Raw genomic sequence first — 26,868 nt, forward strand, 5'->3', positions numbered from 1 at the left:
GCCTTCCAAACACACTTCTACACAGAGAGAAGTGAAGATGGCGGATGTGTTGAGTGTTCTTCGTCAGTATAATATCCAGAAAAAGGAGATCGTAGCAAAGGGAGATGAAGTTATATTTGGAGAGTTCTCCTGGCCGAAAAATGTTAAGACGAACTATATCATCTGGGGGTACGTCAGCGTTTGTTTTACAGTATTTGCTAATGTATCTTGCAGGCCTGCAGCTTGTGCTAGAGTAAGGCATAGCTTGGTAGCTACAGGATGCTAACATAACTCTTAAACTCTCATACTTTATACAATTTGTGGTAAATTCATCGCTTTGCTTTGTATGTCTCCGCGACCCCATGGGCACTTGTAATGGACATTATGCGTGTATTTATAGTGCGCATGCTTATAATGGTGTGTAAGCAACACCAAACTTAAAAATGACGGCGTGTTGTTAAGTACAGTGGCAGTTATTTGTGTTTCTGTAGGGACGTGTATGGATTCTAGGTAATCATCTTTGTAATTGGAAAAAGCTTTATGTTTATGTATGGTAGCTTACCTGGCCAGTGATTAGTTGATTTTTGCAAAAGTCGTTTGTCCGTGCTGTGTACGATTTTAAAGTTGCAACGGTGTAGCTTGGCGTATTTGCTGAACCACGTCTGTGTTTTATCCCTCCAGAACTGGTAAAGAGGGCCAACCCAAAGAATACTATACATTGGACTCTATTTTGTTTTTGCTCAACAATGTACACCTACCACATCCGTCCTACGTGCGAAGAGCGGCAGTAAGTATTTTAGAACACTGAGGGTTTCTGCGTTTTGTCAATGTTTACGTGTTATGTTAATGGGGAAGTAATGATCCATTTATGTATTATCTTATGTTTTTCTTTGGATTCATCTGTAGTTGCTCATCACTATTGATTGTTAATGTCCACCCCCCCCCCTCTATCTCTCCTAGACAGAGAACATCCCTGTTGTTCGAAGGCCTGATCGAAAGGGCTTGCTTTCTTACCTTAATGGCGAAAGTTGTAAGTAGCACCTGGGAAATGACATGGAGAACTTGTTTCACTTGATTATATCATCACTAAGATCAACACACATTAATGTATTCTCTTGGCAGAAAGTTTGATCGAGTCTTTTCAATTTTGTTTGTTCACAGCGACATCGACTAGCATTGACAGAAGTGCGCCCATAGAAATTGGCCTGCAAAGACCAACACAAGGTAACTTTGCTTCAGTTTTAGTGCATGCATTTGCAGTCAGTGGCAATTTTATATAAAATACATTAGTAATAGGGGTCAAGCCCTACCGCAAATAGCGAAGAAAAAGAAAAAAATGCAAATAAAGAACTCTAAAAAAAAAAAAGTTTATAAATTGTATACTAAATTTATTTCAAACTCTTAACACGTGTTTGCACATTGCTGTAGCCTTAAAAATAAACGCCTTAAAGCTAAGCATTTGCATTACCATGGTTTCCCCACATTGCTTTATAGGCCTGGCAAGCCGCCAGGCTTTTGCTGCATTTGTTTGTTAGAAGAACATTTGTGCATAGTAATACATGTAATATGTCACAAATAAATCAAAATGTTTTTCAGGCTATTTTTTGCAATGCTACAAAAAACTGCAAATTTGTGAATGGTGGAACCACTAATTGGAATGTTTAGATATATTCATGTTGCCTCACAGTGCTTGATTGTTGAAAGCAATAACCTTATTGCATGTTGTTCACTGTGTCCTTTCAAGTCACAGTTTTTACAAAATTAAATGCAAAGTACCAAATTGACATTGTTTTGATGTTTCTTAGTGAAAAGAGCTGCCGATGAGGTATCTTCAGAAGCCAAAAAACCCAGAATTGAGGTGAATATTCGTCACTAGTTTGAAGCCCCTTTCACACAGTGTTTCACATAACTGTCACATCAGTCACACAAAAGTAGAGCCAGTGTTTATCATCCAGTGCCTTGGAAAAAGCAGCCAGCAAATCTGGACATCGATGTGTCTGTATGTGCATTCATGCAGCAACACGACTCATCTCAGTCAGATCATTCGAATTGTGATATCATTCTTGGTATTTATTGCACGTGCAATCTTGCCTGTTAAAGTCAATTTCTCAATGCTCGGATAGGAGACATAAACGTGTGTTACCTTCTGTCAGTACCTGCCTCACTGACCACTGACACAGAGACTTCAATTAATTGTACCGGTATTATTTTATTTTTTTGTTGAGTACAAAGCCCTGCTGCAAAAATGCATCCTCCTTACATGAGAATGAAAGAGGGATGTTTTATGCACTTGCCCAAAACAAGTAAAGGAAACCATGACTATTTACCTCCTACATTTCCATGGGCTTCATAATGCAAATGAAATGCCATATATTCCACATCATTGATTTCTTTCTAATAATTGTCGGTTGTCATTGAACAAAAAAGTATAATGTAATGCTCACTTGGAGAATTCTTGTCGTATGGCACAGCACTGTTTTATTTTTGTCTTCTATGTGTTTTCTTGCTTTCACCTTCAGGATGAGGAGCGGGTGCGTCTGGACAAGGAGCGCTTGGCCGCTCGTTTGGAGGGACACAAAGAGGGTATTGTACAGACCGACCAGATCAGGTACTGTGTAGCCATATGTACTACCTTTGGGCTAAACACTGCATAATAAACAACTACAGATCCTCAAAAACGATGCTTCCTGCTCTTGCAGATCACTGTCTGAGGCCATGTCGGTGGAAAAGATTGCAGCCATTAAAGCCAAGATTATGGCCAAAAAGCGGTCCACCATCAAAACGGATCTGGATGATGACATAACTGTGAAACAGAGAAGCTTTGTGGATGCTGAAGTGGATGTTACTAGGGACATTGTCAGCAGAGAGCGGGTGTGGAGGACAAGGACGACCATTCTCCAGAGCACCGGAAAGGTTGAAGTTCATGCTCAAGATAATTGTACCAAATCTATTTGAGATTTCTTTCCAAGTAATCGTTCCTCTACATCCCATTTAATTTTATGCATGACGTATAATCAGACAAAATATCTGGCCAACTGACACAAATTCATTTACTTTATCATTGGTGTTGCTTTAAGACATTGCACACTACTTTTGAAAATCCACAAAACTATATGGAAAAAATATAACATTTTTGTATTATGCATGTCTCCAGAATTTTGCCAATAGTTTAGGAATTAATCCTAATCATTAATCATTATGCTATATGTATCCGTTTCCCTTTTGTGATTGACCAAATAATAAGCCTCTGTGTTTGTCCAAAATATGAACATGCCGCAACTCCTCTTTTTAGAACTTCTCCAAGAACATCTTTGCCATTCTTCAGTCGGTGAAAGCCAGAGAAGAAGGGCGAGCCCCAGAGCAAAGACCAACACAGAACACAACTCAAGTGGTACTTCTTGTCATTCTGTACTTAAATTGCCGCTCTTCAGCCAGCCTACCTGCCAAGTCATGGGCAGAGAGACTCTTTGTGGAGACGGTATCATTTAAATGAACCTGAATTTAGACTTCACAATCAGGCCAAAAGATTCATGGTTTACATGCAAATACATTTTTGGAAATGAGCAGCTCAAAATGTGTACTTGTTTGTGTAATATCACACTGGTCCGCGACTGTACTATCTAAAAAAGTCATTTTCCATATGTCCTCTTTAATATTATGTCACTATAGCTAATGACCGCCGATATTTTCCAGGACCCTTCGCTACGGAACAAGCAGCCTGTGCCAGCAGCCTACAACAGATACGATCAGGAGAGATTCAAAGGAAAAGAGGGTGAGTTTGGACTTGCGCGCATTTCACTCATTTGAATCCTAAACTTGTTTTTAATAGTTCGTGCATTAATCAATCAAATCTTCTGCTCACAATGTTCTTTATCCAGTATGTTCATTATTGTAACTGGAGTTTGCAATGGTGTCAAAATGTAAATCTCATTCTGACGTCTGTGCGTAATATTTTTGACCCTCACTTGTTATTGAACTAATCTGATCATTAAAAGTACAAGTGTTCATAATATGGTAACTCCAGTCATCGAATGTAACTGTGCTTTAATCATCACATTCCCTGCCTTAAAAGTACTTTTCAAGGTTTAATCGGCGACATTTGTTTTTATATGCATTTGTAATTATGTTGTGGCATTTTTCTGTTCCATTTCTCAATTCAACAATTTAAACGGAGGTTTTATAATATTTATATAATTGTTAAAAGTGTTTTAAAAATATGAGATCTGGCTATGGCTCAGATTTTTTTTTTCTAAGACTGAAATACTTTATTAAGGTGTGTAAGAAATGGTGCCGACCAATGATGTTGTTTGTATTTGTTTGATGTAGAAACTGAGGGTTTCAAGATCGATACCATGGGAACCTACCATGGAATGACTCTGAAATCAGTGACGGTAAGAACAAACATCTTCAAATGTAACTTCATGCAACTTCTACAGAATACCAAAACTGTTGAAACTGTTAGTTGTTTTAACACACTTACTATAATGGCTAAGGTTGCATCATGTGAACATATTTGACAAACTTCTAGCTGGTTAAATTCAGGCCAATTCCATGTAGCCTGCCTGCTTAGCTGCAGCTAGTCACATCTGTTTGTGTGTGCAATCAAGTTTGCGCCTGTTTTTTCATGTGCAAACCTCAATAAATCGAGGCCAGAAAAGCTAAATGTTTGAGTGGTTGTGATTAAGGCTGGGCAATAAATCTAATTCATTCTATACATTGTCATTTAAAAAAATCGAATCGTTGAAAATGTGCTAAATCATGAAATCGAGTTTTGTCTTCTGGATTATTAAAAGCTGTTGTTCTTATGCTTTTCCATAAAAATGTTTTTGTGAGTTGTAATTTTGCACAAGCAGCAGAATGCTGGATGGTGGTTTACAAGACATGTTTACAATAGCTACCAACTACTTAACTGTGGAATTTAAGTACAAACTATGGATGTTAAGTTAATGTTAAAAAAAACGATTTAGAATAAATACACATTATTTTTTAATAGATGAAACCTTTAAATGTTTGTTGGGTTTACTGGATTAAAATCACAATTGTTCTGAATTCATTTTTTGGCCGTATCGCCCAGCCCTAGTTGTGATACAGGTTAACTTGCATAATAGTTCCAGTTAAAAATTAAGCACTGAATTTAATAAAGTTTGACATTTGGAAACAAATCTTTCAAAATGGATATAAAAAAAAAAATACAATTAAGTTTGGCCATTACATTTATAAAAATGTAGCTAATGAATACTTTTAATCATTTGTAATACTGCTGATCCTGTTCAGCAAACATGACAATATTCCATCAAAACTGAAGTTGCATTACTATACTATGGAAAGGGCCAATCTGCAGGAATCCTAGAAAGGAACTTCACTTTAATCCCGTCTGAGCTAAAACATCATTCATCATCATTATCACACTGTAACTGGATGATCACCAACTGAATATCAATGTTACAAAACTAGAACTAAGAATTTATTTTTTACATCAACTACTGAGCCCCCGTTTGAACATGCAGCTATTGCAAATATTGTCACCTTTCTACAATAATGGCTGATGTAGTATTTAATTGGATTGATTTAAGGGAGAAACCGTTCCGTCTGACATTGCCTACAACTTCTTGAAGCTTTCTTGGATCTTTTGCATCACAGTAAATGTTTCTTTAAAAATGACAACTGATTTCTAATCAAGGACTTCACATTCGTTTTGTCTGATTTAATGTACAAATGTATGATTTTCTGTCATCCTTATCATGGGTTGATTTTTCTTATTTTCGAACCGTCAAAAAGTAGACTACAGAAGGATATGACTTAGTTCGTCTAAAAAAAAAAAAGTACAAATAATTAAATCCGCAAAGGCGCAAATGCTTATCTTTTCCTGCCCCCTCTTTGCAATTTGACTTATCTACAAACAACTTGCGTGTGAATGTGTGTAGGGATGCTCCGATCCACTTTTTTCATTACCGATTCGATACCGATACCTTGGGTTCAGTATCTGCCGATACCGATCCGATCCATACTGTCTTTGCACTAGTCCCCCCAATAATATTCAATATATTTTCACAAAAAAAACTCAAATACTTTTAGATGTTCTTTAATGTCTTCGAAATATTTTTTTAACATTTATTGGAGTATGATTTTCATTCAATATTTTTTTAAATACGTCTATTGAATGAATGTAATCATTACTTATGTGACGGTACACTTTCATTTTCTTACACTCAAGCAGTGTTAATGTTTCAAATGTGCATAATGTGGCCAAGGCACGCTTAATTCCAAGCGCTTCTGTTTACAAAATGAGTTTGATGTGGCCAAGGCTCGTGCGCCACTTGCTTCTGCTTCTTAAGGAAATATTCATAGGCTACGTGCTTTTTTGCTCTTCATAGTTTAAGAAAATAGATGATCACCAAATGCCACCTTTATGTACAAAATGCCATTGCAACAGGCATAATTAATTACAGTACATTATTCTTTGTCTGGCCCGCCTCGGCAAACTCTGTTGCCGCTTCCCACACGGCCGTCCTTCAACGGAGCCTGCCGGCAGCGAGGCGGGCCCCGATCGGGCGCCGGTGGACCTTTGCGAGAAAAAGAGCGGAGGTCACCGCTTGACCAGCGGTGAGACCAACCAGTACCCGCTCTTTCCGCTAGCTGGCGACACGGGGGCCCACCTTCCTGCCAAATTGCTTCCGATGTTCCCCCAGTGCAATTTTGACAGACATTGACTGCGCCAACGTAGCAAAGGGGCAATATTTACCTCACCATTCCCCTTTTCATCTCGTCATTGGAGACATGAACGTGCACGCGCCCCCGGAGATAAGCCTCTGTGTATCGGGGTGTGGATTGGGACCATTTTGACAGATACCAGATCCATTTTTAGGCCGATACCCAATCCTCTTATCGAATCGGAGCATCCCTAAATGTGTGCCTACAGGTTTTTTCATGTTGCAGTATATGTTAATGCAATCAAATTCCTCTTGCCAACCTAGAAATAATAACTTGGACATGTCTATTCATTACTTAAAACAATTTTGATCAGCCAAATGATACAAAAGTAAAAGTTATGATTTTGTGTTAATATCTTAAAAAGTCATTGCTGTACAGTTTGTCTTGTTGCTCTGCATGAGTTTCCAGTATTGAATTATTTCCTTGGCCTGAAAGCCATGGGACGTTATCAGATCGTTGTACTTGCATCCTTTGAAGGGCACCCGCCAGTGGTTGAACAGAGCACCATTGGGTAAATCGACGGGCTTCAACCCAAGCTTGGCCACGCACAGAGCCACATGCACATCCTCCAGGTGCACCCGGCGCATACTCAGAGATGTCGTGAAAATTTTGAGAGCCAACTCTCCAGAGAGCACATAGCCGGTCCCAGAGCAGAAGGTGGGATACTTCATTTCTGGGTACTCCTCCTTGGAAACATACCACTTGCTCATTTTGTCCCGGATGGGTTTATCACCATGAACGACTATTCCGGTAAAGTAGTTCGTCTTGGGCTTCATCTCTGGTCTAAGCAGCTTCAGGATGAGATTCTCTGTGTTGACAAACATGTCACTGTCCGTCTTCATGACGTAGCTGGCCCGTGAGCAGTATCGTGCCACCCAGTGCAGTCCCATCAAGGTTTTTAGGGTCAGGTTGTTGTAGGAATCCAAGAAGTCCTGCTGGATTATGTCATGATGTTTTTGGCTTTCTTCCTGGAGCATCATTTGCTGCTGAATTCCCACCTCCCCCTCATGTTTTCCCAGCAGAAAGAGGCGGACGAGCACCACACCATGGACCAAATTCTCATTCCCCCAGGTCTGGCGTATTGCGTCCCTTGCTTCCTCCTGCACAGCCACTGTGGTTATTATAAACACCAAAAATGGTGCTGCCAGACTCTCACTACATTTGTCCGGTTCGTTGATGATGTAAGGGAAAAGGCCTTTGATTTTACTGCCATTGAAGTCTCCCTCCTCACTTTGCATACTCGTGGCTTGCTTCGATTTTTCCAAAACGGTGTCACTCTTAATAGTGGCGAGGTTTTGCGTCCCATCGGAGGTGATGTTTTCTTCACCTTTGAACATTGTCCAGATGGAAATGCTTGTATTCACGAGTGATTTGTCTGGATGAAGTCCTCCATCCTGGGACAGCCCTGGATTGCCTGTGATGATATTTGGCCAAATGTGATGAAGCAGAAAGATCAGCAGAGCCAGCAGTGAGAGAAAAAAGATGAGGTCGGCAATTTGTGTACAACAGTGGCGTCTTCTCAACTGCATGGCTGTGGCTTTATCACTATTGAAAGTTATCTTGTGTACTGAGATAGTCAAGGAATTGTCATTTGACTTTGGAGTTGCAGGTTTGAGTGTGGGCTGTCTTGTAGCAAATCTGGTAGGAACCTGGGAGACAAGGAAGAGAATGGAACATATTGAAACCTTTTGCTTACTTTTGCCACTAACCGTGTGTGTATGTTAGCTGCAATGTCTTAAATGATGAGGTCAAATTTCATGTATGTTTGTTGTACTCTAGTCCGGACTCGACTTGGCATTCGGCTCGGACTTGTTTCGGACTCTGCCATTAAACTCGCCAAATATTCTTATCAACTCGACTAAGTCCAGCAATGTTTTTATTCCTGAAAATGAAGGTCCTCCTTCAAAAACAAACTTGAAATACAGTTTATCAGATGATAAAAATAGACCAGTATTGACATTGGCCACCCGGTAACCATGGCTATCAGGCAGCAAGCCATCTGAATGGTTAACCTGACTGCGGACACCACGCAGTCTAAGATTTTCTTACAGTCATGTCAGCCAAAAGCAGGGTTATAACATTTGCTTTTACCAACCATGAAGAACCGGTGTTTGCCACATTTTCAAAAAACAAACAAACATGTAGCAACCTGCAGATTATTTTCAAGATGACAATTTCAGACACAAATGGACGGCATCACGTTAAACTTTGTTTGACACTTGCAGAGGCACCACAAAAAGAAGCCGTCACCCAGCGCTATTCTTTAAGAGGCAAATTTGTGTAATTTTAAGGTCGTGAAAATAGTATTTTTCTGTCTAAAGGTTTACTCTTCATCTCATCTGTACATGGACTCAAACTCGGACTTTGTTGACTCTGACTAAACTTGGACTCAGACCTTTGACTCGAACATTGACTTTGCCTCTAATGGTGGATTTGACTACAGCCCAGGTTTGTACATGACAAAAAAAGATGATTCTATTCTATTCTCAACATTAATAACTTAACTTGGACTCAGGTCTTTGACTCGAACTTGACTTTGCCTCTAATGGTGGATTTGACTACAGCCCTGGTTTGTACATGACAAAAAAGATGATTCTACTCTAATGGTGGATTTGACTACAGCCCAGGTTTGTACATGACAAAAAAAGATGATTCTACTCTATTCTCAACATTAATAACTTAACTTGGACTCAGGACTTTGACTCGAACTTGACTTTGCCTCTAATGGTGGATTTGACTACAGCCCTGGTTTGTACATGACAAAAAAGATGATTCTACTCTATTCTCAACATTAATAACTTAAAAAAATAAAATAGAGAGAGAGAGAGAGACAGATCCACAAACTAAGCAATAAACCGCCCTAGCTAAATTTGGGGAATACTCAAGTTTGTTTTACATATACATAGCCACACCCAACTGTAAGCCGCAGGTGTTTTAATATTACTGCTACTTTCTTTTCCATAATTCATTGCAAATTGTCTCGCTCTTGTTCTGTCTTCTACTGTATTTGGGCTCACTTGGTTTGTTTTGCTCTGCCTGATGCTCTTGCGCTTCCTTTATAGTGTGCCACCTTGTAATCTGATGGATAAACCGCACCTTTGTATTAGCCGCAGGGTCGAGTACAAGTGAAAAAAGTAGTCCAGAAATTACTGTACTTTTTCAACTTAAATGCTGTCTTCCACTCATCCTCCTCTTTGATCCTCACCAAATGGTATGCACTCTGAAGATCTAATTTGGTGAACACTGTTGCTGTCTGTAAGAGAGCGAATGCTGAATCCAATAGCGGTAGTGGGTATTTATCTTTGACCGTAATGTCGTTAAGGCCCTGGTAATCTACACACGGACGTAAGGTTTTATGCTTATTAATAAGGAAGAACCCGGCACCCACCGGTGAAGACAAAGGGCGCATCAAACCGGCAGCAAGTGACTTAGTTATGTACTCGTTTAACGCTTCCTATTCGGGTTGGGACACCTGGTACAGTTTGGAATTTGGTAATGTGGCATTCGGGACAAGATTTATCGCGACATATGGACGATGTGGAGGCAAGGATTGGGCTCGATCTTTGCTGAATACCTTTTTCAAGTCATGACACGCGGAAAGAACGTTATTCAACTCTATGACCTCGAGACTAGGTTTGTCTAATGGTTGACTGATGTCCTCAGCGGACTTCAGGCAGTTGAAATGGCATAAAACACTCCAATTCTCTATGACAGGAATGTCACAATTAATGTCAAGATTATGCATCTTTTTAACCACAGAAGGCCTAACACAACAGGGGCACATTGTAATGGCATGATCAAGAAGCGACAGCCAGAAGGCATTCGTCGAGATCTAACACTTGTCTAGGTTTTCGAAGTCGGAGAGTAGGACAGTTAAGGACCCTTAAAACTCCTGGCTCAATAAAACAGTCATCGGACCCGGAATCAATTAGGGCATTTATCTTAATGACCTGCCCAAAACCCCATACTTCCCCAGCCAGTTCAAGTCTTTTTGCATTAGCGTCCGTAACCAGATTGAAAAGTTCTGTACGGTCCTCATAGTACTCAGCTACTCACACTGGTGGTCGGTGCTGGAACTGGCTGACTGGTTCTCCACCGGTCGTTGCCCTCTCAGAACCGAAGCAGGACCAGCTCAACACGGAGGTCTGATCGAGCGCAAAGATACTTGGTGACGTAGTTGACCACAGTAGAAGCAGTCCCCAGTCTGGATCGCTTCGCTGCTGCTTGCTACGCTCAGCAGTCCCATAACTAGAAAAATTCCCGCGGAAATTTTGAATGGGACTGCTGACTCTTGTAAATGAGCTGAACAGTTTAAAATTTAAACCACTGGAATCGGTCAAGAAATGTGGAAGTTAACCATAATCAACATCAACTAAAAGTATCTCACTGTCCCTTTAAAGAGTAAGTCAACCCCAAAAAAAAACAAAATTATTGACAACAATGTGTTCTATGCAGCCCCACTAGTCTAAATACGGTATTCTGGTTAATATTGTTAGTAGAATAGGAGTTAAGGCGGCCATTTGCTATCAAGTGAATATAACATCAGTTGCTCAGGTTTCAGGTAACAACCAATCACAGCTCGGCTTCAGAAAACAGGTGAGCTGTGATTGGCCGTAGCCGAGCCCTGAGCAACTGTGATGTCATCTTCAGTCGACAGCAAGTGGCAAAATGGCTGCCCCCTGAGATGGATAAAAACGGCTGGATTTTGCTTCATAATTCATATTCCACACATCAGAATGTCATGTTTAGACTAGTGAGGTCACATATAACAAACATTGTTAAGACATTTTTTAAGTTCACTTCCCCTTTAAATTTCCAGGGCCTAATCTTTGAAGCCTACTATCACATTTAATGGCAATGACCAAAAGGAGATTTTGGGATTGTTTTTCAGGAAGGGGCATCTGCTCGGAAGGCCCAGACCCCTGCACTACAGCCTGTACCACGCCCAGGTGAGTTCAACAATGTGCAACAACAGCTCGTTGCTTATGATGATGCGTGTCTGCTGTTTTTCAACTTTCAATTCTCTCATCACCGCAGTGGAAATTTTTCTCCTTCAAGAGGGAAAAAAAAATCAATATATGATGTTAAGTGTAGACTTTCAGCATTAATTAAATAGGTTCCCATGTAGAAGTTATTGTGTTGAGGAGGCTCGGTGTTTGTCAATATAACAGTTCTTTTTAGTGATCAAAAAATAAAAAACTATGGATACTTTTGATACTTGGTACAATATATAATTAAAACCTTTTTTATGAAGATGTGCGGATTAAACCTCACTCGCCACAAGGTGATTGTAATTACCTTTTACTATGAATGTGTCCTACTAAAGATAAAGTAAGGTAATGCGCTGCAGACATGACATCTGTAAAGCTGCCGTAAGCAACATGGAACCAGGGAAAATCTGATAAACATTTCAAAATTGACAATAAAAGAATTTGGAAATTGGTAAAAAGCAGTACAATATTCTGATATCGACCGATTCCTTGCGTTAGGGGTGAGTACGGAATATGTATCCTCTTGATGAAACCAAATCCCTTCCACACTTTCTCAGGTTTTGTTGGTTTGATTGAGGCAATGCTAAATACTCATAAATGCATGTGTTTTTGTGTGTCTTCTAGTTTCACAAGCCAGACCACCGCCGAATCAGAAAAAAGGTAATTCAAAAATAACATTCTCAATGCATTACAGCAATTTAGCGTCTATTTGTGGTACAAATTCACCCATTTGTCTTTTTTCTGTGGAATCTATCCCGCCAAGCTCTGTTTGTATAGGAAAATAGTCCAGTAATCTGTTTCAATCATGTTAATTGAAGTGATACATTTCTTTATTTGTAGCAGTATTGTATTGACTGTATATTGGCAAATGTTGTAACTGGGAGGAGCCAAGCCTAGCCTCAGTTGTTAAGTTGAAATGATCATAAACCTTTGCCACATATGCACGTACACGTGCACTTCCTGTGCATTTGTTGTTGTTTTTAAACAAATAATCTTATCTGTCAGTCAATATTCTTAAAGGGAATGTTGTAAAAATCAGTTTAAAGTTAAAGTACCACTGATTGTCACGCCCACCTAAGTGGGGCGAAATTCGTTCTCCGCATTTGACCCATCCCCTGAGGGAGTGGTGAGCAGCAGCAGGGCCCGCGCTCGGCAATCATTTGGTGATCTAACCCCCCAATTGCAACACTTAATGCTGAGTGTCAAGCAGGGAGGCAAATAGGTGCCATTTTTATAGTCTTTGGTATGACCCAGATTGAAATTGAACCCACAACCTCCTAGTCTCAGGGCGGACACTCTACCACTAGGCCACTAGAAAATAAACTGTTTAAGATCATACTTTGTGGCATAGTTACAAGGACTGGATATCTGTTCTAATTTCCTCAATCCAATAATTTCCTAAAACAGAGCCTGGAGCGGGGATTTGAGTTTATTTTGAACATGACGGGGAAAAAAATTAAAAAGAAAAACTGCAAGACCGTGAGACCACAAAAATTGATAGGCTATGGTGATGGTCCGAGGGATGACTATAGTGTATTTTTTTTATTAAATTGCTAAGAAGAAAAATTCTAATAAGCAATATTGATAACAAATAATTTTCAAAGCACACAGTTTATATTTTTTAACTTTGTCATCTATGCAATTAAACTCTCCACGAGTTTTCGAATGATCAATTTTTGTTCACATAAATCATTTTATGGGTAGAAAGTTCAAGCTTGAGTGAAATATTTGTTCTATTAGGATGACATAACAATCTTATTCTTCCCACAGGTTCGCGCACACCCATCATCATCATCCCGGCCGCCACCACTTCACTCATCACGATGCTGAACGCCAAGGATCTCATGCAAGATCTCAAGTACGTTTCACACTCGCATTAGTTTTCCAAGAGGTCTCATTTGAGCCAAAACGAGGCGGATGGGGAATCAGTTGGATCTTTATTACCAATTGTAAAGCTCCGACTCCCCCACTCTGAGTTATAGTCTCGGGTCGGATGGCCTTCATTGTCGACCCGCAGACTAACTCACTGGCACACCTTTATTTATAAGGCAATTCTTGGGCTGCTCCCCTTTATCTTTGTGTTGTTACCAGGCAGAAAAGCAGCGGACATTATTCATTGCGTTCGCAGGACCTCTTTCTGCTCTCTGTCCCAAACGTACGGACAGAAATTGGTAAAAAAAAATAACTGTTCTTAAAAAAAAACAAATGCATACTTGCATGTGGAGACTGATGTTGCAAAAAACAAATCAACTTATCTTTGGGGCAATTAACTCATTCAAACAAAGTGTATAAATAACCTTTTTTATATTTTATCCTTCTCTCCCAAAAACGTATTTATAATTTTTTTTTTTTGCTAGAGCGTACAGAAGGTTTTAATACAAAAAATAAAATAAACTTTTGGGTACCATCAGCCTGGTATCTTCTGCAGAATGACTTAAAGCTCAAACAACTAGTCCTTAAATGTTTTTAAATCTAAATTGAAAGACAGCTTCCCTACAGTGTCGATGTTTTTAGCTTGGCAATTTTATTGATCATTTAATCCAAAATGTTGTACTTTGTACTTTTTAAAAAAAAAATTGTCCCACTACTGTATGTCTGTAATTTTTCTGTTCTTTTGCTGCCGCCTGTCTTGGCCAGGTCTCTCTTGAAAAAGAGGTTTTTAATCTCAATGGGACCGACCTGCTTAAATAAAGGTTACATGAAGAAGAAAAAAATATTTTCCTCCCGCCAGGTTTGTCACATCTGACGAGAAGAAGAAGCAAGGCATCCAGCGGGACAATGAGGTTCTTCTTCAAAGACGCAAAGACCAAATCCAACCAGGTGGCAACACGCTCTCCGTCACCGTCCCCTACAGAGTCATCGACCAGCCTCTCAAACTCGCACCGCAAGACTGGTACGATGTTCTTACGCATTTCATGCCATGTTTTGCCGACCAGCTTGTGTAAACTCTTTTTTTTTCTCTCTCTCTCTCTCTCTCTCTTCGCTGCAGGGACCGAGTAGTGGCCGTGTTTGTGCAGGGTCCTGCCTGGCAGTTCAAGGGCTGGCCCTGGCTACTGCCTGATGGCTCTCCTGTCGACATCTTCGCCAAGAGTAAGTGCTTCACTGTCTCATTTATCTGCAACTGCACAAGCTGCCCGTCCTCAAACTCCCATTTCAACGTGCCGCCATCAGTTCGAGCCTTTCATCTGAAGTATGATGAGGCCAAGACGGACCCCAACGTGCAGAAGTGGGACGTGACGGTGCTGGAGCTGAGCCGCCACCGGCGCCATCTGGACCGGCCCGTCTTCCTGCGCTTTTGGGAAACCCTGGACAGGTGTCAAGCTTTTGTCAAATGGCTTCTTTTTTGGAAACAAAGGAGGGTTATCGTACTTATCTGCTGACCGGTCAACGAGCCGTTTAACCATTTAAATGCACAGGTTCTCAAACTGGGGTTCGTAAGCCGCAGCTCGGGGATCCATGTAATAATTTGAGAAAAATTGTCCTGGTGTGTTCTTTAAAAAAAAAAGTGCATACTTGCATGTGGAGACTGATGTTGCAAAAAACAAATCAACTTATCTTTACCTTATTTTTTTTTTTGCTAGAGCATACAGAAGGTTTTAATACAGCTTCTGACATGAAAAGGTCGCTTAAAAAAATGGTAGTTATTTAAAAAAATGGCCTGCAGGTGGCAGCAGAGTATAAGAGATCAGCCAGCAACAAGCTTTTTCCCCAGTGTTTTCAACAGGCTTCAAACAGGCAAAATCTGTCAAAATCCAGTAAAACAGCCGTGAGCGACGGGGGTTGCTTCAGTGTAAATGGCTGGGAGTGAATGAGTTAAAAGCGCTAATGTAATATGTTGACACTTCACATCTTTACATTCTGCATGAATAAAATTGTTTTTGCAACAAACTGACAATTATTAGATGAATAAAGGCCCTTTTCGCGCGTCTCGATACATGGGGTGCAATACGATTCAAAGACGGCTCATTTAAAAATTATTCATTGCAACATCCTGGCTTTTTTCCCCCCCGCAAATAGGCAATTTCTTAGCTTCGTATGAATGTTTGTGGTATTGGGCACGGGGCCGATATTAGATTCTGACAGTATGTTAACAGTGAGAAAAAATCATGGTATTAAAATAACAGTTTTAAAATCAAAACTTTTTATACTTGGGTAAATAAAAACAGCATTGTTTTTCCATTGCACACATTCAGTTTTATTTTTTTAACAACATATTGAATATTTGGTTGGTACAATGAGAAATGTGTACCACATTACATTTTAATAAATAAATAAATGTTAACATTCTTCTCTTAATTTTTAGAAGGGACCTGTCAGCAACTCATGTTGTCCTTGAGGCTAAATGCTACATACTGGCAACATGGCGTTCTTTTGTTTTTCCTTTTTAAGGACAATTTACATGAATCAGAAGACATCTGTGTAACCGTAACTCTCTTTTTATCTTACATTCCTCCGTTCGCTCTCTGATTGAGGAGAAAGAGGGGGGAAATGGAGGTAGTTAATTTCAAAGAGGCGGCAAGTTTACTCAACTCTGCGAGCTTCTAATCCTATTGTAGTCCACAGCGCTTCCTCTCTGATTTTTTGATTTTTTTTGCAGCGGGGGCATTGTAAACACTTTACTTACCGTCTAACTTGACAAATCTATGCCCAGGTTATCTCAAGCTAATTGTTTATCTGTTATTTGGTAATTTGCTCCTCTGACCCTGCCCTTGAAAAATGTTCTCCCTGGACGCCAAAAGTTTGAGATCCCCGGAATGGTCCCAAGAGTGCAATCTCTTATTTTGGGGCCCTCCTATCTACTCCAAGAGGAATTTCGAGACACCAACTCACAAGCGTTTCTTCTCTTGTCTCTTTGTCCTGCAGGTACATGGTGAAACACAAATCCCACCTCAGGTTCTAAACTCTGATCGCACCGGCCCAAAACCAGGAAATCCCAATCAAGCCTCCGCTCCTGTTACTCAACTCCCACTCGACTCCTCTCCACCATCCCGTATTCCACCGCGGTACTCCTAGGAGAGGAAAAAATGGAGCCCCCCACAAGGGATCGCCTGGCATCTTGTAATGCAAATCTTCACAAAGAGGAGATTTTGAAAAGGGGAGGTGTTGGGGTTGTTTTTTTTAATGTTCCAATGTAGGCAAACATACAAATTGCTTTTCTATCTAAAAGATGACACCGTGGAATCAATCATGAAAACAAACCACCGAGTCTGGTCTCAGTGAAGAGGAATTGTGTGACTCGACCATTTGGCAAAATCACAATTGCCGCCGCGTTTGCGCCTTTTGTTTTGGGGTCTGGTGTACATACATGCTAAAAAGCCTACGGAGCGGAAGCGCTTTGGAGCAGAGACAGAACGGATTTAATACTTTCGGGGAGGCTCTTGTCGGCTGCTTGACGCATCATTTTTTTAGATCCTCGGCCATACGATGACCCCGTTCCAAGCTGCAGTTTCCTTTTGTTGATGTCGTCATAGGGCCGAGGGGAAATGTCGTTTCCCAAGTCATCACTTGAAAAGACAATAAAGCCGATAAGAAACTTACCTTTGTGCCACTGTTTGTTTATGAACTGCGTAGAATTTAATCGAAAAGGGCCGACTCGTAAGCCATCATCAGCTTGAATTCAAGTTTCTGTAAAAAGTGTCTCGGCATCAAGTTCACTTGATTCATTTTGAGCTCTAAAACTGATCAACTGCACAAAAGAAAAGACGGGTATGAATGTCGGCTCTATTTTTCGGTTCTGATGATCCTCACGTCCTGGTGGTTCACTTTGGAACCATTCCTTTTAGGAAGGAATAATACCACCGTGCTGCAAAATCACTCCATTCTGTACAGCTTTGCAACATTACCATAGGTTGAAATTGATTCTATAAAATGTTTAAAAGATATGAATCAAAGTAATATCGTTTTAAACCTGTTTTTTTTTTCTTCTTCTTTTTTCTTCTTTTTTTCTCAGGAATTTTTTAACCTAATTCCGGTTACTTAATTCTGTCTGTTAGCGAGAGCCACTACATCAGAGGTGGGCAATCTCGGTCCTCGAGGGCCGGAGTCCTGCAGGTTTTGTAGGTTTCTCACTTCCAACACAAGCTGATTCCAATCAACAAGATCGTTATCAGGCTTATGCAGAGCTTGCTGATGAGCTGATCATATATCAGCTGTGTTGGAGACGGGCAACATGCAAAACCTGCAGGACTGCGTCCCACCTCTGCACTACATCGTGATAACTTACATTGATGTTTCTCCATTTGGCAATTTATTATTATATTATATTATTAGTATGGGATTTTTTTTAATGGGCTTTAGGTGAACTGATTAATACACACGCTCGCACGCACGCACACACACACACACACATACAAAAAAATAAAAATATATATATATATGTGTGTATATGTATATATATATGTATATGTATTTAAAAAAAAAAAACATTTATTAAAAATTTTTTTAATTGATTTGTTTGTTTTTTTAAAAAAAAAAGGAGAGCAATGATGATGTCAAATCGAATGAACAATACTGAGCTTTCCTGAGAAAAAAAAAAATATCGTTTTAAACCTGAGGCTGACTTCACTTCTGTCTTTAGCCGTATATAGAGAGAGTTTGGACAACTCTTGTTTCAGCAGGGTAACAAGATGGCGTCCATATGTCATTGTTGGCCAAACAATTTTTTTATTATTATTATTCATTTAACTCTCCATATGACAAGGGTCTAGCTCAGTGGTGGGCAAACTCGGTCCTGCAGGTTTCGGAGGCTTCCCTGCTGCCATGCAGCTGATTCCAACAGGATCGTTAGCAGGCTTATGCAGAGCTTGCTGATGAGCTAATCATATATCAGCTGTGTTGGAGAAGGGAAACATCCAAAACCAGCAGGATTCCGGCCCTCCAGGACAGAGTGTTCCCACCCCCTGGTCTAGCCTGCAGACCATGAGCGAGTGGAGCTCTACCGGAAACTAACTTACTAAGCCTAAACATAACAATTACCATAATCTTAACTCAAACGTTAAGTAGTAGGCTATTTGTATTTTTCCGTATATTTGGCTGTTCTAACTAAGACGGCTGTTGTTGGCGCTTTCGTCACCACCGGAACACGTGACCCCCATTTGAACACCAAAGGCCCATTGTAACTATCTACTGCAGATGCATTGCAGCCACAATACAACCTTATCACGGCAGCCTTGCACGTTGCAACAAATGTCCAAACGGAAATAAAGCCAGACAATGTTTACATTCTAACAGGAACAGCAATACATGTTATCAATTCAGGTATATAAACAAGCGTCAACCTTTTATATTTTGCATTATTCAAATCATGACAGCTCCAGTTTTAGGTTAATTAGTGATATGTTACAAGAATTTCATTTGGGTAAGACATAATCCACAATTTAATGATGTGAGTTACTGATAGCAGTAGGGGTTGGAATCTTTGAATGTCTCACCATTCGATTCCGATATTTGGGTGTGCGATTCGATTCAGAATACATTTTCGGTTAAGAGCGAATTTTGATTCAAAATGATTTGATTGACAATGATTTTTGCTTCAATCTATAGATGTGCAAGGAATCGTAATGATCTACTCCAGTCTGATTCGCTAATGCTAATTAGCGCGCAACTTGCGGCACTTTTATCACTCAAAAGAACGGCTCCACACTCCCAAAAAATTATTGGAATAACTTGCGAATTTTTCCTTCTACTCTCTAATGTGGCTACAACTTAACAGTGTATCAGACCATGTGGAACCACACTGCCCCTAAGTGGCCAAATCGGGTACAACATGAACAGCGCTCCCAATACACACAAACAAAGGGAAGACAGTATAAAATAATTTAAATAAAATCGATTTTGAATCGTACTAAATGACAATGGCGATTCTTATGAGAATCGATTTTTTTGCCACACCCCTAGATAGCAGTTATTGTCTCTCAAACTCTGCCAACTCTTCCACTCTTCACGATCCGTATTTTCTTCTTAGTAGATGAGTCTTCTTTTGATTGGATGAAGATCCGACAGTCTTTTTTTGTCCGTGTGTTCTCGATAAATCCTCAATTGTCGCGCCCTTCTGGCAATGTCAGTGTTTTGTTTTGTGAGATTTTCATTGGCGTAGACATGTTTACCTTTACCTCTCAAGAGAGCAATCTTTTTCTTGCCGTCAACAAACCTGACCAGAACTGCCGGAGGTCGTGCCCCCCCCCCCCCCAGTTGGAAGCCAAAAGCACATCTGAACGTGCGCTGGATCCACAATGAATCCTAAATCTCTGAGTTGAGTTGTCACTTGCTGATCGAAAGTCTTGTTTGCTGAAGCTTGGTCAGAATCAACTGCACTTCTGGATACCTGCAACTATCACATTTCCGTTTCAAATCATCCACTTTTTGTTCCAAGGCGACAATGCGTCCATCTTTTTCTTTTGTCTCTTTCTTCAACTGCTGAATTTCCTGCAGAAGTGGCTCGGTGCTCTTTTTCGTTTCAAGTATTTCGGTGACCATTTCTTTGAGTTTTGCAAGAGAAGATTTTATCCCCCCAGCTCTTTTTCCGCCAGACGTATTGCAACAATGTAGTTAAAAATCACAAAAGAAGTCACGAGCGAGTACAGATGCGTCCTTCCTTGACAGATGCCTCCTTGATTGTGCGACACACGTTGGTTTGTCGGAACAATTTAAATGAGGTGGACGGAATGTGATTTATGTTGTGATGGAAATAATTAATAACAAAAGTACTAGCCTCGGCAGTGAGGTGGGTTCTGAAGAAGTACTGTACATCTTTTTGTACACTGCAGGAAGCTCCTTCTAGTTTACAACACCTGTTATTTTGTTATTGAACATCTTTGTCGATCGGTGCCATTTTACATCCCGCTCTTGCAAATTCAAGCATTTTAAAACTTATGGCTCGAATGCAAGTGCTTGAAAATAACTCGCAATTAAATACTCCTAACTTTTTATTTAGGTGTAAACAAATGAATAACGCGTCACATGCAATTGAAAATAAGTTTGAGGATAACACCCAGTTGCAATATAGTCTAATAATACACAAACAGTTTGGCATTTTTAGAGAAAATAAACCCCCCTCCCCCCTTATTAATTCATTTACTGCCATTGACGGCTATAAACGTCAAAAATTCATTTTAACGAAGTTTAAAAAAAATTCTCCACTTTTGTTAGCAAGTAGGGGTGTGAATTGCCTAGTACCTGGCGATTCGATTCGTATCACGATTCATAGGGCACGATTCGATACCGATTAATCCCGATATGACTCTATAAATCGATTATTGCAATTTTTTTTTTACCTCAAATTTAGAAAATACTAATCAGTAAACTTGTACATGTACACTGTAAGATTTGTATGAAAATGTATTTATTTATCTAAATCCAGGCTTATAAGTGAGCCTCTGCATTTAACAAACAGGTTGCAGTCTGTTTCATGTTTGAACAGCACTGAAATCAAATATAATGGCTTAATGTTCCATTAAGATCACATTCTTCCATGCTTAATGTGTGAATCCTAACCCTAAGTAAGACGTTTTGTAGAATATTCCCATAAAAAAATGGATGTTTAAAAATCCATTCGGCCGCATATCGAATATTCGAGAATTGCGCGCTGTAATATCGCGATATATTGCCGAATTGATTTTTTCTAACACCCCTATTAACAAGAGTATGAAAACCTAGGAAAAAAATATTGTACATTTAGAACAGATATAACATTTGTGATTAAACGTGAGTTAACAATTAAAATTTAAAACAATTTAATCGCCTGACGTGATTTAAAAAATAAAAAAATATTTAATATTAGGGGCATCAGGTGATTAAAATTTGTAATTGTAATAGTTAACTTACGATTAATCACAAATGTTATATCTGTTCTAAATGTACAATAAAAAATTCTAATCTCCATTACGTATTATTATTATTATTTTCATCATCATCATTATTCTTATTGTCTCTCTTATTATGTCTGTCAAGTGCCATCAAAGATTGGGAAATTTCAATTTATTTTTAGATCAATTTCAAAGTGCTGGTGTATTGTTAAAATGTCCCTTCAACATTTAAACATGGCCTGTACTGAGCTTGCCCAAATTCGGTCTGCTATTTTAATGCGTTCCTTTTATCATTTCATAATTTGGAAAAAACACTATTAATTATGTACAGGATAATGTATGTGTATATTATTTCTATTTATAATTTGTATTATTCCTTATAGTCAGGAATATAATGCAATTTCCAATTACAACCGCAAAAATAAAAAATAATGTAGTAATAAATGACTTGTATTGTCATTTATTTGCTTCTGGCGGATGCATTAATCCGACCTTGTTCGATACCTTTTCGGCTTGTTTGGCAATGAACAGATAGTAATCCTCCTCTATTACAAGTTCAGAGTTTGCGGACATCCGTCCATGCATCCATTTTCTTAACCGCTTCTCCTCATAAGGGTCGCGGGAGCCTATCCCATCTGGCTTCGGGTAGTAGGCGGGGTACACCCTGAACTGGTTGCCAGCCAATCGCAGGGCACACAGAGACCAACAACCATCCACACTCACAAACACACCTATGGACAATTTGGAGAGTTCGATTTACCTGCCATGCATGTCTTTGGAATGTGGGACGAAACCGGAGGACCCGGAGAAAAACGGTTTGTGGACAATTTTTATTTATTTAATTATTCATTTCAGAGCTGTCAAACGATTAATTTGTTGTTCATTTGAATTTTGATTAATTATGATTAATCACGCAATTAAAAAGGCTTTTTACCAACATCTTTTGCCCGCCAAATTTGAAAAACAACTGATATGTTAATTATTTCAACATTTAATGTTACGAGGAGGTCTTCAACATTTTTTTTGTCCACTGCACACGATCACCCTCCTCTTTTTTTGAATCAGTTAATTACTCGCATAATTTAAAATGGAAAAAAAAATACCCCCAGAGTTTGACATGAACAAATATTCTGAATGTCATACAAAAACATGTATTAAATGTTTTACTTAAATGCATGTAGTTATGTTAATTGCTCAAACACAATGTGGGCTACCTTTAACGTAACCATCCGCTGTTAAGCTAAAGGTCATCTGCGGTCAAAATGAAGAGTGTGATCAGTAATGGCCATGGTCACCCCCCACCCCCCTCCCCTCCTCCCGGGCCACCTACGCGCTTCCCGGCAGCCACGCCCCCTGTATCCTGGATATTCAACAATATTGTCAATGCCAACTACAGTAAATAATTGATATCTCAGCTCCTGAAGCAGATAGAAACTTAATTCCAAAAACATTTCAGAGCTTACACATGTGGCTTTCACACAAACCTCAATTTATTATTATAAACCTTCAATATTCTTTAAAAAAAATCTATCTGTGTTTTTAGACACAATTGTCATGTTGCCTATGTGAATGTCAGCCTATGTTGGTGCTATTTTATTCTATGTAAAGGCATATCAGTAATTAACTTTTTTCTTTTTTGTTATGTATTTGTATGTTTAATGTTCAGCGTTTTGAACAAATAAAGGTGCTACTAACTAATATGCTACTAACTCCCAGATGATAAAACTCTAGCAGTCGGGATGACTGACAGCTCACATGCTTTGTAAATGTTATTAAGTCTTCCAGTGAACACAATCACCACTTCCTGTGAGATGCTTTATTTTATTATTTATTTTTTTATTTTTCTTGGTCGATTATATACATTGAGGTTAATGTTGGTAATGTTATAATTTTGACCTAAGCTTTTTTTTTCTTTTTTTTTTACGTGAGTGTTCATACAGTATCGTAAACTTTTTTTTAAATATACCAACCTCCTCACATGTCGTGATAATTATCGTATCGTGAGGTTTATATCGTGATAATATCGTATTGTGATGTTTTGGATATCAATACATCCCTAATATATATATATATATATATATATATATAATTTCTTTCTTTCTGTGAGACGCTTTAAAGAATGAAAATTGGGCATATTTCATTTTAGCCTAGTTTTTTCTGAAGATGATTGAATCTCAAATTCCATCCTGTTTATTACGCCTACAGAAAGTGACGGCTGTCGGTTCATATTATAATGTACACGTTTGGGTATGATTATTTATTTATTTATTGTATACTGTGAGCTAATTAGTTTAAAAAATGTATATTTCTTTAGGGATCGGTTCGCTGTACAACCTTTTTTGCGCTCTCGTAATATTTTGTTTGCAAATGTTTTTGTATTATTTTAAAATTGTGCTTAAAGATGTACTCGTATAAATAGGATTAAAATGTCTGAAAAATGCCCTTTACACTTTTGCTCATCAAAGCAAACATCAAGATCTCTTACGCAGGAGATCTGTATTTACTTTCTGAGTGACTGATGGGGCAACTGTATAATTATTAACTAATCCTGATATGATTGAGAGTATTTTCTCAACTTTGTCAGAGAATATTACAAATCCTGACAAAATGTTTCTCAGGTTTCTTGGATTCGTCCTGGTCTTGTCTTATCCCGGAGAATCTCACGGTATGTTGACTTCAAACATGACTTGCAGCCTCCCTCTCGCTTTTCATGATGTTTTTTTGTTTTTTATTTCTCAGCCAAGGAATGTCTGGCTCCCCAGCTGGAAAGAGGTTTTTTACTGCCTCAACTAGAAAGCTATTCGCATGGAAGCCGTCTCACGTACGCTTGCAACACTGGATACAGACCACTGGTTGAGAGCTGGTGGGCCACCAGTGTATGCCTCGACGGGTTATGGACTCACACACCGCAATGTATTGGTGAGTGTAATGTATACAGTAAGTTAGCAGCAAATATTTTCAACTTCAGGGGCAGCGGTTGGCATTTTTATCGTGAGAACAGTTGGTAGCAATTATTGAGCTCAATTCAATGCCTTACCGGTATGCAGTTGGTTGCTTCTTCTTTTTTTTGCAGGTTGCCGTGCTGCGTCAAATCGCCTCTTTTATCTTCCTGCTTGCAAAAAAGGGCTTACAATGTGTGACTAATGCAACACCCCGGGTCACCTCGACTAGTATTAGCATAAACGTTATCTCATAGGACACCGTAATGATGACATCAATTTTTTTTTCTATAAGGGCTTGATTAATGTTTTTCAAGTCTGATTCTTGTTTTGTGTGCTTGAACATGAAGAGAAAAAAAACTTCAGTTCATCTAAAACAGTTTGTCAACTTTTCTTGAGTTTTTACAAGAACAAAGTTGTAATCGGAATATTGCGCCTTTGATCCTTGAAAAGACAACTTTATTCTCAAAGCTGTAATCATTAAAAGAGTAATGACGAATTTAGTTGGGTTGAAAAATCCCCCCCCCCCCAAAAAAAAAGTCCAACTATTATATTACTCAAATTTAACAAGGGGATAAATTGAATTTCAAGCAAATTTTAAACAATTATTGTATAATTTTCTTCTCATAATTTTAGAAACACCAATTCATAGACCCACAAGTTAAACTTGCTTGCAATAAATGAACAGGTTTTGCTCTTCTAGATGAGTGATGCAACTGATTCAAGGGGGCATACGAGCGACTATTTAATTGCTTGTATCCTTAACTCATTCACTGCCATTGACGGCTATAGACATAAAAAATTCATTTGAGCTATTTCTATTAGTTTAACATTTTTCTCCACTTTTGTTAACAAGAGTATGAAAACCTAGAAAAAAATATTGTACATTTAGAACAGATATAAAATTTGTGATTAATCGTGAGTTAACTATTGAAGTCATGCAATTAATTCCAATTAAAAAATGTAATCGCGAAAAAAAAAAGAGAAAATATTATTAAAAATTAGGGGCGTCAGGCGATTAAAAATTTCAATCGTAGTTAATCGCATGACTTCACTAGTTAACTCACGATTAATCACAAATTTTATATTTGTTCTAAATGTACAATTAAAAAAATCTAGATTTTCATACTCTTGTTAACAAAAGTGAAAATAGAAATAGAAAAAGTTCAAATTAATTTTTGACGTCTATAGCCATGACAGTGTATTAGTTCATGATTAAACATGCTAAAAATCTTTGGCATAAACTGTGTAGTGGGACTGAGCTGAAGTTCTTCCCTTCAGTTCAACGAAGGTGTTTGGCACTAAATAGCCACCAGATGGCGCCAAACTAATCATTTCATATGAGGCATGGCTTTAGCCTGCCACACAAACAGCAAATAGTGAATAACGGGGGGTTCAGTGTATTCTATATATAACTGCATATTTGCATATTCAAGCTCTTTGCTGCTGTAACTGAATTATCTTTATTAAAAATGTTAGTCATTGAGTTGTAAATAGTTTCTTTACGCCCTGCAATTGGCTGGCAACTGCTCCAGGGTGACCCCCGTCTCGCCAAAATCAGTTGGGATGGACTCCAATTCACTATGACTCAGTTGACATGACTCATTTGATTAAAAATGACATACAACAATGATTTTTTTTTTTTTAAATCCTTCTAGGTAACTCTAGTATTTTAAGTGTGGAATTGCCAATGTGGAGTAAGCACTTTGGACTGGGCTATGCCGATGGGAAGTTTTAGAAAGTATTGATAAATTGTCTTTCAAAGTCGTATGAATGTATTGATAGTCGTTCAAATGTGGTAAAACATTGGCTAAATGCTAAAAATATTACATTTGTTCACATAAAGCCACAACGTATTGAATTGTGTATGCACAACATGCAATTAATTAAATAGTTACATTTAGCTGACATTTTATCAATATGTAATTATTATTATTATGTTTGAACAACATTGCAGTACGTCCAGTCAAAATAGCCCAGTCAAAACTGTTTTTTTCCACATGGGCAGTTCCATGCTTCCATACTATCTAGGGCTTAAAAAAAAAGAAAAAAGTGTACATGTTGAGGTGCCAGCATGCACTAGTTAGCCACAAGGACAACATGAGTAGGTCTATCTCACCACTAAAAGGACATTGTGACTTGCTAAGAAGAATTAAAACAGAAGTTGAATGTTAACATTTATTTACAGCATTTTTGTTGTTGTTGTTGTTTCTTTGATGTTTGCTTTCCTCAGATGAAAAGTTCTGCTTGCCGCCAAATATTCCAAATGGGAAATCCGTTGCGAATTCTGAAGGCTTGTGGTACGAAGACGGAAAAGTCGTTTGGATAAAGTGTGACGAAGGATACAAATCCTCGAAAGCAACAGTCACGTGTCAAAAGGGAACTTGGCCCGATTTGCCGACTTGTGAGCGTAAGTCCCATCACGTTGACAAAAATCCATTTGGA

General features: G+C 38.9%; 3 protein-coding genes across 4 annotated transcripts in view; 2 read left to right on the forward strand and 1 right to left on the reverse strand.

The window, feature by feature from the left end:
• On the forward strand, nt 1–17,218 carry cdc73 (cell division cycle 73, Paf1/RNA polymerase II complex component, homolog (S. cerevisiae)). The gene is made up of 17 exons (XM_077556511.1): nt 1–168; nt 661–766; nt 940–1,009; nt 1,141–1,203; nt 1,785–1,837; nt 2,499–2,587; nt 2,679–2,892; nt 3,272–3,370; nt 3,673–3,751; nt 4,306–4,370; nt 11,582–11,639; nt 12,306–12,341; nt 13,452–13,539; nt 14,413–14,574; nt 14,671–14,771; nt 14,853–14,994; nt 16,545–17,218. Exons 1-17 carry the CDS (start codon nt 38–40, stop codon nt 16,579–16,581), a joined length of 1,593 nt encoding a protein of 530 aa, XP_077412637.1. The 5' UTR covers nt 1–37; the 3' UTR covers nt 16,582–17,218.
• LOC144043204 (beta-1,3-galactosyltransferase 2) lies at nt 4,835–24,888 on the reverse strand. Its single transcript, XM_077556513.1, has 2 exons — nt 24,522–24,888; nt 4,835–8,339 (listed from the first exon to the last, which is right to left on the reverse strand). Exon 2 carries the CDS (start codon nt 8,217–8,219, stop codon nt 7,047–7,049), a length of 1,173 nt encoding a protein of 390 aa, XP_077412639.1. The 5' UTR covers nt 8,220–8,339; nt 24,522–24,888; the 3' UTR covers nt 4,835–7,046.
• LOC144043205 (complement factor H-related protein 1-like) overlaps nt 23,982–26,868 on the forward strand; it is a 4,901-nt gene continuing 2,014 nt past the window's right edge. For both annotated transcript variants that reach the window (XM_077556514.1, XM_077556515.1), the window contains exons 1-3: nt 23,982–24,149; nt 24,224–24,403; nt 26,657–26,833. In XM_077556514.1, the coding sequence (XP_077412640.1) occupies nt 24,038–24,149; nt 24,224–24,403; nt 26,657–26,833 (469 nt within the window). In that variant the 5' untranslated portion in view covers nt 23,982–24,037. The remainder of the gene's footprint in view (nt 24,150–24,223; nt 24,404–26,656; nt 26,834–26,868) is intronic.

Source organism: Vanacampus margaritifer, chromosome 2 (genome assembly GCF_051991255.1).
Source record: "Vanacampus margaritifer isolate UIUO_Vmar chromosome 2, RoL_Vmar_1.0, whole genome shotgun sequence".
In the NCBI taxonomy this organism is placed as follows: Eukaryota; Metazoa; Chordata; class Actinopteri; order Syngnathiformes; family Syngnathidae; genus Vanacampus; species Vanacampus margaritifer.